The 12,927-nt window shown below is 33.7% G+C and overlaps 1 protein-coding gene across 15 annotated transcripts in view; it reads right to left on the bottom strand.

Annotated features, from left to right (window-relative positions):
* The window catches only part of LOC125670618 (calcium/calmodulin-dependent protein kinase type II delta chain-like), a 106,091-nt gene that overhangs the window by 42,269 nt on the left and 50,895 nt on the right, over nt 1-12,927 (bottom strand). For all 15 annotated transcript variants that reach the window (XM_048905891.2, XM_048905884.2, XM_048905887.2 and 12 more), the window contains exons 8-11: nt 11,045-11,128; nt 9,545-9,639; nt 7,157-7,279; nt 3,100-3,183 (exon numbers count right to left, since the gene is read on the bottom strand). In XM_048905891.2, the coding sequence (XP_048761848.1) occupies nt 3,100-3,183; nt 7,157-7,279; nt 9,545-9,639; nt 11,045-11,128 (386 nt within the window). The remainder of the gene's footprint in view (nt 1-3,099; nt 3,184-7,156; nt 7,280-9,544; nt 9,640-11,044; nt 11,129-12,927) is intronic.

Here is a 12,927-nt window from a genome sequence, read left to right on the forward strand (position 1 = left end):
CCACCTGAATTCGCCTATCAGAGTATACTAGATCCCAAACTTTCTTACACATTTCTTCGTAGGTGGCATCCAGACCTGGCTTCATCTTCTAAAGACGTTCTACCGTGTTTGAATTCCACTACCCAGAATTTAACCTGAGCATAATATGGTGCAGAAGACCCATAAACATTGGTTAACTTGCCTGTTTTACCTTTTAAATACAAGTACCAAATTATAGCACAGTACTCAACTTTAGATGAAAAGCATGCATTTGCATCACTAGCCATGTTTGCCATTCAATATCTTATTAAAGAATGACTCGATACGCGTGCAATTTTGTACCCAGGTATAAAACATGTATTGAAACAAGGTATGAAAATCAATTGGAAATTGGATAGGCTGGTTACTTATTGACTCGCCCTCGTATGCATTGTAAAATGGTACTATTGCCTCGTTCACACGGATGCACATTGAATTTTACTTTGCATTAAATTTAATGTGAAGTAAAATAATGCACATCAAATTAATTCAAATTAAATAGCGTTCACACGGTGGTAATATCTAATGCAAAGTAAACTAATGCACATTAATTCATATACCTTTCTAAATTAGGCCAATTCAACTTAATTGATAGATTATCATCCCCGCCCGCCCCTCAAAAATTGGCCCGCCCCGAGTTTTTTTTATTTTGCGAAACTTGCGATTTCCGGAACATTTTCATGTCAGACTCTGGTATTTACACTTCTTGTCTACATTTCAGGTACAGGAACGTGAAAAGTCACGTGAAGAAAATAGATTTATATGGTTTACTTAATTTCTCGCGTTCTTACAGACGTAAATCTTGAAGAAGTTAGGTATATTTCTGTTATATCCTTAAATTAAAGCTTAACCTGGGATTAGGGTATGAAAATAGCATAGATTGATATCCATCTGCCATTAAATTATGCAGATCTGTTGGGGAAAAACCTCGTTTGTCTTTAATATTTTTCTCAGAAAATAAAAATTAAAAAATAAAATCCTCCCACCCGCCCCATACTTTTTGCTGACCCTGGATGATAATCTACTAATTAAGTTGAATTGGCCTTAATAGGTGCGCGAAGTGAATAAAAGAATAGACTATATATCAGTTATTTTTATACATATCTTAATGAATACTGTGTAGATATACAGAATACATTGTTCAAAATGCTATATATAGTGTACTGCATGTTTACAATGTTACATGTACAACTGTAACTGATCCACACACAGGGAGTTTTGTCGGGTTTTTTTTTTGCATATATGTTCCCAAGAAATTACTTGTTATTTCCTCTGATAAACAGCATTCAATCAAGACAAGTATTGCTCTTTCATGAGCCCAGTTGAAACCTTAGAACACCGCTGACTAATGTTGTGACGTAATTTTTAATTACGAATATGTAATTATTGCAAGTCTACTATGACATCATATGGTATGAAATTTAAACAATGAGTGGTATGTTTGTAAAAAATGTAAAAAAGAAAATCATATCATCATCATTTTAAAACATTTTTATTGTATTTTAAAAAGCATTTCCTTCCATATGTATTACTCAGTACGCCTATGCAGAACACAGATTTACACCCAATATTATCTACACATGCGTCTACATTTAACGCGAATTAGCTTCGCTTTGCATTCACATGGAGCTAATGTGAAGTAAATTTACTTTGCATTAAATCGTGACATAAATTTTAATTTGAAGTAAACTAATGCGCAGTAAATTATCCGTGTGAACACGGTTCAGATTTGATTCACATTAACTTGCGTTTAATGCGAATTAAATTCTTCGTGTGAACAAGGCATAAATGTCATAGCTAACTGCTGTGCTAATGAAATTATACTTAGTCAAGTGTAGTCTCTGCTTGTGTAAGTTACTGTGAAAATTAAATCATACTTGGTGTCAATCTTGCTTGTTCAAGTTGCTGTGTTGATTGTACTTGGTGTCACACCAATTTGTTTTAAAATGATGTGTTGAAGAAATCGTACTGTATGTACTAGGTGTATTGACACTTGGCACACAGTCAAAGTCTTCAGACTTTCAGAAAATTAAGAAATCTTCAAAGAACCTGCAGTGCAAGTAAAATTTGCACCAAGTACAGTAACTACTTTTGATTTCATGGTAGATTCAACTAATGAAATTTCCTTAAAAAACAACTGATTCTAGGAAGTTTCTTTTAAATCTTCCTAACACAATACTTTGTGCTGTGAGACATTTAAGTTTGAGACAAAATACACTTGTATTCTCATGATTACGTTGTTGTTTACCCGGAACTAATTCACAATGAGTATTAATTTCACTTTCTGTTTGTATTTTGGTAACTTGTACACAAAATTGTCTTGATTTCAAATTGGGAAAATAGATAGCAAATTGGGGAAGAATCACTCATTTTTGCAAGGGGAAATCACTGAATATTGAATGAATATCTGTGGTATTTTAGCGCCAAAAAAAAAATCACCAACTAGTCTCCCCATCTGTCGCTCTAGATCTACCAACAACTAGCTAGAGTCATGAGCTTTACTTTGTGTGTTTAAGACCAGACCCAAAAATCATTGTTGTTCCTTCTGAACTTCGAATTGATTTATTTATGAGGAGGGGCATTGAAGTCCAAGCTGGAGTAATGCATGGATTAAAACATTTTCTTTATGTTTGACAAATTGTGTTTTAGATTTTAATTCCACAGTTAAAAAAACAGACCAAATTTTCCTTTCATTTATAGATTTCTGTATATTCTGTTTAGGGTCGGATATATTCTGATCCATTAAATTGTTAAAGTAGAGGTGTTTATGTAACCCATTAAATCATTGTCAATAAACATTGACGTCATGAAGTTATTTTCGGTTTTTTGTAAGAAACAACACTACGTTTAATTTACTCTTAAAAGAACTTGATATGCAATATTAGGTGTTCTGACAATGGCACATTGTGGGTATCTGACGCATTTGATATGATGAAATATGAAGACAGGGCCGATTTTGATGCGTACCGTACCTAGCTCTTTTCGCTGGTGCATTTTACATTCTTGATATGAACTTCTTTGTTTAAATACAACATCTGTTTTTAAAATTACACAAAAAACTTTATATACTAGTGAACAAACCTTGAGTTTTCTGCGAGCGTTGAATTTCTTAAGGCAGTCCACTGTCTCCTGTCTATGCACCACTGAGGCAACCCTCTCACGTTGCTGAAAATAAACAAAAAACAATGTTACACTGTCAGTAATTAATTATTCTGGTCAACATATACACTTCCACTTGTGAATGAAACTTTGCTTAACTTATGCATGAAAGGAATTAATAAGCATTAATGTTTTTTTTTTTTTACCAATTTCCATATGTTACTCTCAAAGGCGTATCTCAAAACTCAACCAGTTTATTCCATAGAAATTTAGATTTTTTTCCCATTGATTATAACAGGAACAATATTCCAAACAAGGAAAAGGGAAAAAAGGATCCTCTTAAAGAAGTAAAATAAATAATTTTTCACTTTTTGCACAATCCAAAAGGTACAATAGGTATGTTCTAGCATATTTATACCTTAGCAAGGATGAAAATTGTTGCTTAGTAACAACACTTTACCATCAGACCTATCTATTTAATATTTTTTACAAGTTTTCATACAATCTAAGACTTAACAGCAGTATGACACCATTCAATCTACAGAGAATTAAATCTATGAATCTAGCATCTCTGGTTTAATTTGTACATGTTTTGAGGTCAGGTGCTTTGATAAATCAATATACAAACTGTGATCAGTGTTATTTGCATCAAGTATATATATTAAACACAAAAACATAATAATGATGCATAAAAGAATTTTTTCAATAAACATATTTTCTCTAAAACCTCAGCAATTTTTTCTGCACAAGACTTTCCGCCTGTAAACTAGGAAAAGGATAATATATTGATGCACCATGATAATTTATTTGACGACCTCCTGATTGGCACACATAAACAACAATTTTGTCTGAAAGGAAAAGTTTCTATCGGTCACCTGAGTATCAATCACTAGCACTAAGGGCTACAAAATAAATAACTAATTCCCTGTTCTGCATATTCCATTGTTACACTAAAAACATGTAGTGAATTACGCTTATAGCAAATTTTTATAGAATGTCTGTAGAAATTCACTATATCAGAGTTTTACTGTGTATGTAAAATAAATATGCTCATTCCTTTATTTCTTACTTCTGAGTAAATATTGTGATATGTTTTGTACCAAAGTATTCAACCAGCCCAGCCTTACTGAAAACTTTCAAATGTTTTTGGAAATAATCTTATCAGAGAGATGTTCAATACTACCAGATATCAGTTTAGTAAATTGCACTACAGAGAGCTAACAAGCTGACAATGATCACAGATTACACCCAATCAATAATCAGATGTGCTGATGACAACTTCTATAACTACTATCATTAATTGAAAATGTACATCATATCCCCTAGTAAACATGCTGAATGCTGCTTGTATGAAATTAATGGTAAAACTGCCAGAAGTACACTGCCTGTGCTGTGACTGTCATTCAGTGGAAGTAAGAAATAGTACCACTGTCATAAGATATTGGTTTGTTCAGAAACCACCATTCTTACCATGTCTCCAAGTGTGTTTCAAATTGGATCCACAGTTATATACAAATTTTAGTCTATAACTTTGTCCTTGGATGTAATAAACCCAAAAGAAAATGACTTTCTCCTATGATATTCAACTATGCATTGAAATCTGGTTTCAGTGTAGCATGATAAAGTTATCTGCAGACCATTACTTCAGTTATCTGCAGACCATTACTTCAGTTACTTAAGTCTTTTCCTTTTTAGTAACAGTGACCTTGACATTGAGTGTAACAACCCAAATTCATTAGGTATCTTCCATATGTAATATACAGCTCCATAGCAAAAGTATTTGCGATTTTTCAAAATGGCACCCTTAAACAAAGACGCACTTCAAAATATGCAAACAATAAAAAAAGCATGAAAAACTGATTTACTATCTCAATACTATGTGAGTTGACCTTTGGATCTTAATCCAATGGGGAATTGATAGGTATAGGTTTTTTACATACTCAGGGGCAATGTTTTGCCATATGTCAAGTATAGTGTTGAAAAGTTCATCTCTGGCTGTGTTTTAAAGTGAACGTTTTATTTTTAACCAAATATTTTCAATTATATTGTCCAGTCACTGTGCCGGCTATGTAATGGAAGGAATGTTGTTATTTTGTTTATATTCACAAGTGATCACGGCCCTGTGCAGGGGTGCGTTGTCATCTTGAAATAGGTAAGGTTTATTAAGAAAAGGTCTCACTATAACTGGCCACAAATGTTCATCAAGTATGTCAATATACTTTTGAGCAGTTATGTTGCCATCAACAAGACACAAAGTCCCCACACCATCATAAGAGATGCATCCCCACACCATAACTGAAACCCAACGTTTACATGGAGTGCGGTAAATATGCCTCATTTGCTTTTCTCCAGATATAAACCCTGTGGTTATCTCCAATAACAACTTGACTTTCATCAGAAAATATGATATTCTGTCAATACTGTTCCACTGTCAGACGTCGTTTCCCTAAAAACTAAGATAATTGCTTTTTCCGATTAACTTCACGAACAACCATGGGTTTTTGTATGACTTTTCTTTGATATCCTTTATTTCTAAGAAATCTCTGGACTGTACATTTATGGACAGTTTCGGTAGGACATTATCCAGTGTAATATCGCTTAATGTCCTATATCTGTTGTGTTTGACTGCCCGACAACTTTTGACGTCTACCAACTCTTGGTAAATTTTTCACATTTCCCCATTGAATATATTTCTTCCAAACAGATCTAATGATAGATTCATTAATATTCAATAATCGAACGATTTCCCAAGTTTTGTGATTTTTGCTTTGAACTTCTCCACTCAGTTCACTTGATTTTCAACCCATGGTAATATTCTGCTTGTTTATATTCACTAAGGAAGTTGCAAATGACAATAAATATAAAATTACATCATTTCCTACAGAAAGATAACTCTGTCAAGAAATCAATGGATAATTCTTATTTTCTGTTGAGTTATCGCTCTTCTCCTACTCGAGACATGAGTAAGCCATCGCCATTTTTTAAAATCTCGAATACTTTTGCTATGGCACTGTATCTCAAGTTTGGTTTAAAAATCATCTGCAATGAAGTCAAATACAATATCTACTGAAACTTCTCTGAGTTTCCCTTACAGTAGATCTCGGTAGGTAACAAATACTGGACTACAGAAACTCAAATTTACTCAAAATTACTTTGCAGTGATTATAAATCCATACTTATATCAATTTGTTCTTAGCAAATCAAAATTGCTACATTCCAACTCAATATGATTGTGATCCCACCCTACTTCTGGGAACCACAATTTGAAAAAACTTGATTCTGTACTACCTAGGGAAGCTTGCATATAAATATGACTAATCATGGCCCTGCTGTTCCTCTTCAGAACATTTTTTAGCTATACATTCCCAATTAAAACTTTGATCCCCTATTGTGTGCAAGTGCCACAATTTGAACAAACTTGAATCTGTACTACCTGGGGATGCTTGTATATTAATATGACTAATAATGGCCATGTTGTTCTTGAGAACAAGATTAAATCCTAAATAACTTCATGTAAAACTTTGATCCCCTATTGTGGCCCCCACCCTATCTCAGGGGGCACAAGTTGAACAAACTTTATTTTTATTTCCTGTCAAGAGAGTTTCATGTAAAATTAGAATTTTTCTGGCACAGTGGTTCTCAAGAATATTTTTAAATGACCACATCCTATTTTTTGCCTTTTCTTCATTATCTCCTCTTTGGAGGGAGCATGACCCTTCATTTGAACAACCTTAAATCCCTATATTATGTGGCAATTAATAGTTTTCTACTTAGTCAAATGAGGATGGAGCTATCATAAACCCCTGTTGGAGAGTTTACAGTAGGTGTACTGATTTAGCAATTAAAGTCAATCCCCATAAATATGAACCATCATTGCAATAAATTCATTTTACAATAAACTGTAACATTTTCTTTTCTCTCAAATTCATTTATCTATTGTAGGCTTGCTTTACTGGAGTTTAACTTTCAGTCATGGTGCATTGTTCTCCAGCTGATAGAGACATACTAATATTGGAGGGTGAGCAAGGACAGTACTTACACATATCCAGGGATGTTTGAGAGCTTCTGTGGCATTGATACGTTTTGCCGGATTGACTGTTAACATACTGTTGATAAGATTCTTGGCCTCGGGTGTAACTGTGTCCCATTCTGGTGAGGGATACTGAAAAATAATATATATCTCTGCTATAGATTCTATCCTATGTAACTCAAGTGATGCATTTAAATTCTTTAATATTTAACAAGGGGCCCATGGGCTGATGAGTCACCTGAGTATCATGTGCCAATCTGCATATATATGCATGTAATAAGTAAATTGGTCAAAGTTTCTTCATATTTCTTTGGTGAAAAGGTGATTGTACAGATGCTCTGATAAATACCGAAACATCATCTCATGTAAATAAAAAATAAAACCTTGTTCTGTTTCTCTTCTTATCTGTTTAATTGAATTCTATAGATCTGACTGGCTTACTATAGACCAACAACAAAGTAACAAATACCCTAAATTCTTATTCTACTCTACCACTTCATTTTGACTGTATACTGTATATTGTTTGACATCCCACTTGAGAATTTTTCACTCATATGGAGACATCACCACTGCCGGTCAAGGGCTGCAAAATTTGGGCCTATGCTTGGTGCTTATGACCTTTGATCTGGGAGGGATCTTTATCGTGCTACACCTGCTGTGACAAGGGGCCTCAGTTTTTGCAATCTCATTCGGTTCGAATATGCATAGATCATTTACAACATTCATTTATTCTTTAGTGATAATTTTGTATCAGTTGTGAAGGCTAATAATAATTGAATTATAGAAAGTCAAAAAATGTGCAACTGTTTTGAAGACTGCATTAAATCACTTTATAGACAAATCAGTCTTAATATATCCATCTTACTATAGACCACACAAATTATCTATGGATTTTGTCTATCAATCTATCAATAATTTTGCACACTGGTTGTTTTCATAGAAATATGCAAGCTAGGAATGCTACATCTATGATACACAGCACATTATTGGAATAAAGATACTCATCATTGTCCTTTACAACATGTGCAATATTTTCAAAACTTTGCATAAAACCCTGCATAGTATTGCCCTTGTAGTCTCCATGTAAATATAACAAAGAAAATAAACACAAACAATGTGTTCACCTAGTTTTATTAAATTTAACTCTACCAAGTAAGTCTCACTGTGGCACTTATAAACTGAGCACAACACTGAGTTATAAAGTATAGATTGTACCCATTAAAACATTTTTTTTTATATCAACTTAATTAAATGTCACAGTGACCTTAAAGTAGGATGCGACACTCGGATCAACTGACCTTCACCTTGTAACAACATATACCATGTAACTTGCGAGTTTCTACCAACTGGTAGATCAGATTTACAAAAATGTTAATGATACAAAATAATTGAACTTTTGATTATATAAGTAATAGAATATTTTATTTCCTAACTTTAAATTGAATTATAAAATTATTTCCTCATTGAACTCATAAAATCGTTCAAGAGTGTGTCAGTATAATGCCGTGCTCCCACTTCCTAACGACGTGCTGATCACAATTCAAAAATGAAAATAAAATTGCTTTATCAAAATAAGATAATGTGATTTCCACTTTAAATTCGATTATTTTTATTGATTTGTGTGGGGTTTTTTTTTTCTTTCTTTCCGAAATGCATCCGTGACAGTAGCTTGGCTTAGGGCCTAGTTGAATGTAACGTATTATAATTTGTCTAATCCAAAAATAAGTAATGATTGCATTGTTTATTTTTGAAAAACAGTGCCAATTACAGATGTATAAAGGAATAATATTACCAAACAGTTTGTAGACAGCGACCCATATAAACATTATTTACTCGCAATATTGCCGATTTTATACTCACTTTCCTCGCTATAATTGGGCATTTACATTGCTATTTGTATGCACTAGTGGCGAAAACATATAAAACTCGGGAAATTTGTCAACATCGATTTAAATGTTGCCCATGGTGAATAATTTAGGCCCCTAAAAGCTGAGTTTTTAATAATATCTCACAGTACTTTCACAATCCAAAGGGCGCATGTGACGTCACTGTACCACATGGCTACCTACCTAATTAACTAGACTTTTTTTTAAATTGGGGCTTAGTTGGCGAACGAACTATCAGAATTACTATAAGCATAAAGAAGACAAAATGCATGTAATTTTGTATACTTTGAAAACATGACATGTGTCCTTTAATAATCTGTAATAAGACAGAAAATGAAATGGCACCTATCTAATACAGGTGAATCTGTCACAAGATACTGAGAGAGGCAGCACCAATTTAATACAGTAAATCAATTATCTAGGTCCTCTCAATTTACAGATTAATGAACATATCAAGCTTTCAGCAGAATTGGCTGAAGTTTCTGATCTTGTCAATCCAACAAATACTTACATCATAAGCCCCTGCTTTGATTTGGGCATAGAGACGAGGTTGATCTTCATCCCAGAAAGGGGGATAACCCACCAATAAAATGTATAATATTACACCTGCAACACAAATCAATCATGAATATCATAAAGAAGACACTCAGATTTCTGAAAAGGTGTGAGGCAATGAATTTCTATCAAATGTAAAGGTGACATGTTTCATTGCATGTCATTTAAAAACTGAACATTGTTTAACTAACTTTATTGATTTACATGGGAAAATCCCAACTTCAACAACTGGTCCTGCTGTAAATAGTTAATACTTTTTCACTTCAGTTTTGCATTATTCTATCTTGTAATTCTTATTTTTAGGTTGTAAACACTGCTGATGGGGAATAATCAGAATTCACCATCAAGCTTTGATGAACTACAACAATGGGTAATTGTCAGGAGGAGTGAAGTTACCTCTTCTTTCCCATTTGTTTCAGCTTGTGAAGAACATTTACATTGCCTGAATAACAGCTGATTTCATACTAGAAGTCAGGAAACATACAGTGGGGCCTCATTCATCCAGACACCAGACATTTTGGTTCCCAGTCAAAATCATCTGGACATTTAAATAACCATGATTTCTGCTACAACCTGTATATGGCCTTTCATACCATTCAGTGATTTTCATATACTGAATTTCAGCAGTTTTCCCTCGCAAAAATTGCCAAAATGGTGCAAAAAAATGAGATTTAGTAATTGAAATTTTATTTCAACTTTATAGAACAAATTTTGAAATGAATATTTGAAGTAAGACCTACTATTGCTTCAATAGTATCTTGATGAGAGAGAATATCAGATACTATAGGATGTTTTAATTTTTTGATTAAGCCCCTGTATAATGTCAATTTCATGACATTTGTGCAATGTCACATAATTTGAAATATGTGAAAAGGTTGTGAAAAAAGCTACAGTTGCAAAAAATTGGTTGCTAGATAATTTTTTATTCATGGAAGAATTCAACTTAAAAATATTCCATATATACAAGAATGTCAATACTTCATAGGATAGGTTTTGAAATTGGTGAAAAACACTGAAAGTGGCAATATATTTACAGCTTTTATTGTGTTAAAAATAAGACGTACAATGATTCACTGCGCAGCATCACAAACCACAATTCTGTCAGCCGAATGAATTCTAGATTCTCCTAGAATATGATGTCTCTCCTTTGATTTTTAAAGAAGATGGTGAATCCAATCCACTTTCTCTTACTGAGAATATTCTGTTGTCATAATCTGTCACTTTGTTTTTAAAAATGTATCTATATTCCTTTCTGCTCCATAATTATGATGACTGATTGAAGCTAACAGCTTCTGTTCATTTGTGTCTATAGATATCGCTATAGCCCACCAGTTTGGGATTTATGGGACTTGTCATCATGCTCCCACATCTTGTTTGTGTAAGTGATGTAAATGTTGATTGGATGTGATTATACCACTGATTTGTCATTTACAGAAAGTCTGTGAAATATACTTACCACATGCCCATATATCTACTGGTTTTCCATAAGGGTCTTTTCTTATAACCTCTGGAGATAAATAACCAGGGGTTCCGGCAAAACCTAAAACACACCAAATGACATATTTACTATAGAATTTTCCACTTTCCATGACAAAATATAATTTGTTTTTGTTAAAAAAAAATGTCTCCCCACCTCCCCAAATGAAAGTGCCTCAAATTACATCCTTCTTCCTTAACTGTACTACAAGATATAGAGGAGAAAGCATGATATGAGCAGGAACATAGACAATATGAACTGCACTTTGTTAAGTACCAGTAGGAATGTTAACATACTCTTGCACACAAAAACAAGTGGCCCATATGCCTTAACAGTCACCTGAGTACCATAGCCCATACATAGACCTGTCAGGGAGTCTCATATTTGTATTTAAGCTTCATTCTGGAGTCTTTTCTGCACAGCCTTATGATCTTTCTAAATATGCATACAATACCCACTATTACAATAGAAGGAAAGATGAAGTTTAAAGCATTTAACTCAGACCTTATGCATTCTGTTTGTACACAGTATCAAAGTCTTTCAGAACACAATAATCACCATAATATTTTGTCCCCATCCTGGTATCAAAACCTCTCCCACTGGAATCAAGAAATTTACAATTTTGGTAAAGGCCTACCTGCTACTTTTAAATATCCATTTAGTTTCAATACCATTAAAGATGGGTTTTTTTTTTTTATATAAACACTAAATACAGAGTTTGGCCCTGCTCTGAAGTCAGAACCTCTACCCCAGGGATCATGAAATTTACAAGGCCTTCCTGCTCTACATAACTGCATTTAATTTTTCTTAAAGGGAAAGGCAACCCTAACCACATTGTTATTTTTATGAATAAGGTATTACTTCATGATATCGTAAATCACAGTTTTTAACAACAAAAATCCTTGCTTAACAATTAAATCAATATTAATCTATTATATATTTTAAATTACCCGCTGCTAAGAGATCAGCCATTAAAGTTTAATTTATGACATCACACCGTTGGTTCCGGTTTATTTCATCAGCAGCACTGTAAACGTGACAAATCACGAACAGTTAAGTTTGAAGCAGTATAGATTTGAGCCCGTTCTTTCACAAGACGAAATTGAGTCATCAGATGTTCAGTCCAGTCGCAGACCAGGCAGACGGTACAAGTTTCTTGATACAAATGCCTCAAACCTCAACTTGTCACTAAGCAAATGATGGATCCACAGTTTACATAGTCTTTTCTTTTCAGATGACTTGGTTGGGTCAGGAATTTTGAAAAAACTTTTTTCACATCTCCCCTTTGCATTAGTGTAATTAACTGCTTGACATGAAGGCATCAACCTATTTATTCATAAAATCTACCACATGCACATCTTTGATGATCTGAGAATCTCATCAAAACCGAAACAGACAGTGTGATGTTAAAGTTATTGATTTTTGTGGTCTTGAATACATAAGACTTTCACATCATGGCAGCCTCTATAGATAGCGGGAATTTCAATTTTTTAATGTTTTCAAATTAGTAATTAAGCTTATCTAGGCTGTATTTCAACAGACTTGTATGTCAAATCTTTATCATATAATTAATCCTATCATTTATCATGTAAAAATTTTTTGGGTTGCCTTCTCCTTTAATACAGATGCGAGATTGTGGGGAAGATTTTTGAAAACTGGAAATTGGTAAATTTTTGGCAGTTTTTGTCCTGCCCCTAAGGTCCCGGGGGTGCAGGATTCCTGAAATTTACAATCTATGTCCACCTTGTCCCAAAGATGCTTCATACCAAATGTGAAAAAAATTGGAATAGTAGTTATCAAGAAGTTAAAATGTTGAATTGTTCCCGCACAGCAGATGATGGACACATGGCGAAGGACGACAA

The sequence above is a fragment of the Ostrea edulis genome, chromosome 4 (assembly GCF_947568905.1).
Source record: "Ostrea edulis chromosome 4, xbOstEdul1.1, whole genome shotgun sequence".
Taxonomy (NCBI): domain Eukaryota; kingdom Metazoa; phylum Mollusca; class Bivalvia; order Ostreida; family Ostreidae; genus Ostrea; species Ostrea edulis.